General features: G+C 33.4%; 1 protein-coding gene across 1 annotated transcript in view; it reads right to left on the bottom strand.

Moving 5' to 3' along the window:
• The window catches only part of LOC107753741 (major histocompatibility complex class I-related gene protein-like), a 6428-nt gene extending 4855 nt beyond the window's left edge, over window positions 1–1573 (bottom strand). The window contains exons 1-3 of the mRNA XM_016569956.1: window positions 1492–1573; window positions 303–569; window positions 9–202 (exon numbers count right to left, since the gene is read on the bottom strand). Coding sequence (XP_016425442.1) covers window positions 9–202; window positions 303–569; window positions 1492–1537 — 507 coding nt within the window. The 5' untranslated portion in view covers window positions 1538–1573. The remainder of the gene's footprint in view (window positions 1–8; window positions 203–302; window positions 570–1491) is intronic.
• Window positions 1574–2471: the final 898 nt, after the last annotated feature.

The following is a 2471-nucleotide window of genomic DNA, read 5'->3' on the forward strand; positions in this document are numbered from 1 at the left end:
TGTAGAACTTTAAGCTGGGGTCTGCCATTATTCCTCTTGGCCATTGTTATGAATCCCTGTGGTACAGGTGTCATGTATCTGAGCTCCTTCACGTCTAGTGCGACATAATCCTCTCCATCATAACCGTACTGATCAAACCCTTCTGAAGCTCCAGTCTGATCATCCCAACCACATCCATACATCCTCTGATACGTATGAACACCTGAAGAAGAAAAGGAGATACCATAAGATCTGCTCCTTTTTTAATGTATATAAGGTAATCTTTGAAATTTGAAACTGTAGTATAAAGTATTGTAACTCACCATGTGACTGATTGAATCGCTCTGTTAGAACATGAATATTGTTTTTGTAGATCTGCTGTACTTGTTGTCTGATCTCAGTGTCTTCTTTCCACGTGTCTGTAGATGCAAACTCCTTCATCCAGTCCTGTCTGGGAATCAGCTTCTTTATCTCACTGTCATAATAATCAATCTGTCGTCCATCCAGAGTAGTTACGGCAGAAAACTCTGGGATGCCTTCAATCGTATGTCCATTTATTCCAGTGTATGTAGTTATGAAGGTGTGTGATTCTAAACAAACAAAGACATAAAGCTCTCAAACACGGTTAAAAACCACATTAAAATTACTTCTTGCCATTCAGTTTTTTTTTCTTTTAATTTCAAATCAATACTTTGCAGTTACATTATAAATTAGGCATCACTGGAAAGCTTTAAACTCAAAATTCATCTTGTGAAAACGGTTACATTTTTGTGATATCAACTTCAAATTTGGAATATACCTTGGTTAGACACAGCTTTAATTTTACAGCAATTTTAGAGTCCACTATTTTACAATTACAATTATTATTCTGTAAAACATATTTTGTATAAAATATTTAGCTCTAAACATTTGCTTTACAGTAAACGTAAGCTTCTAGAACTTTTTGGCACTTTCATTTTTAAGTGCTTATAGAGTGTCTTCTTTAAAAAGGCCGACCTTACAGTAGGTCTGTATTCCAAAGCATTCATGAATTACAACCGTGTAAGTCTAGATCTATGTTTAAAAAAATTGGGAATGACTATGTTCATGACTTTAGTCATTCATATAGAACTAGATAAAAAACAAACTAAAACTAGACTTAAAAAAATGTTGATTTCTTTTTCAGAAAACTTTACATCAGAATAAAAAAAACATAAGATTTTTTGTCAGTTCAACCAGTGATATTATCAATAACTAAAACTATAAAATTTTCTGTGAATTATATATAACAGCTAATAAAATGACCAAATCACACAATGAAATTACTAAAAATAAACAAAAAATGTACATGAAAACTAAACATGTAAAAAAAGCTTATTCGATATATTAATAAAACTAAAGCAACACAGCGTTCAACACGGAAGTAGCTAAAGACTTTGCTGACAGATACATCTTTCTTTCCGTTTTAATGCCATGTCAGCTTCTATGGCTAGAGAATGTAAGCTTTAATTGATGATATGAAATGAATCTCACCTGAGTAAACAAAAGGTATGTAGACGAAAAAAACTATGAACTTCATTACGGACAAAAATCCATGCAATTGACTCTCAAACAAGTGTAGAATCGTCAAAGAGCGCTGCAAAAACTCCAGACTTCAGCACAATTGAAAGAAGAAGTGGTTACTCAAGGAAGTTACAGAACATATGGTCTCAACACAGATGTTTAGGGAGGAAGATTTTACTTACAGGTTGACGTTGCTTCACTCACTAACCTTTTTTTCTGCAGACAGCTAGACATTTAATTATTTATGATAGGACTTTATTTTGATAGCCCACTTTATACATACTAGCTATAAGTAACTGTATAAGCAACTACCAGTCATTGGGGTATTAGTAGACTCGTATGTGGTTTCTCTCCCCCTGCTTCTCCATTCAGTAACACAGAAAACACTTTAACTTCAGATGAGAATCACATCACGACTGAAACTAAAGCTGCAGCTGTTTGAGCTTCAGTGTTTTATATAAAGGACATTTAGAAAAAAACAAACACTGAATCTGACACGAACACAAACGGTCACATTTTACCAGTTTGAATTTTATTTTATAATTTTAAAACTATAAAAATGTTCGGTAACGCTTTAGATTACAACCCGCAAAGAACTACATAAGTATACTGAATTTACAGTGTACGTTTCTGTAATTATAGTGTACCTATAAAGAACGTACGTGTAGGTATAAGGGAACAATGTGTTACGTTTGGGTAATAAGGGGGTAACAACCAGATATGCAACCTGCAAAGAACTGCGTAAGTAAACTGAAGTTACAGCATAACTTTTTTGTAATTATAGTATACCTATTTAGTACCTCTGTGTAGGTATAAGGGCATAATATGCGACGTTTGGGGAATAAAGGGGTAACAACCTGTAAAATTACAAATCATTTATACTGTAAGTATTTTGAAACTAAAAGGTACTTATTCTAATATTACGTGGTATGTATGGCCTAAACAACAAT

The sequence above is a fragment of the Sinocyclocheilus rhinocerous genome, unplaced genomic scaffold (assembly GCF_001515625.1).
Source record: "Sinocyclocheilus rhinocerous isolate Xijiao unplaced genomic scaffold, SAMN03320098_v1.1 scaffold202, whole genome shotgun sequence".
Taxonomy (NCBI): Eukaryota; Metazoa; Chordata; class Actinopteri; order Cypriniformes; family Cyprinidae; genus Sinocyclocheilus; species Sinocyclocheilus rhinocerous.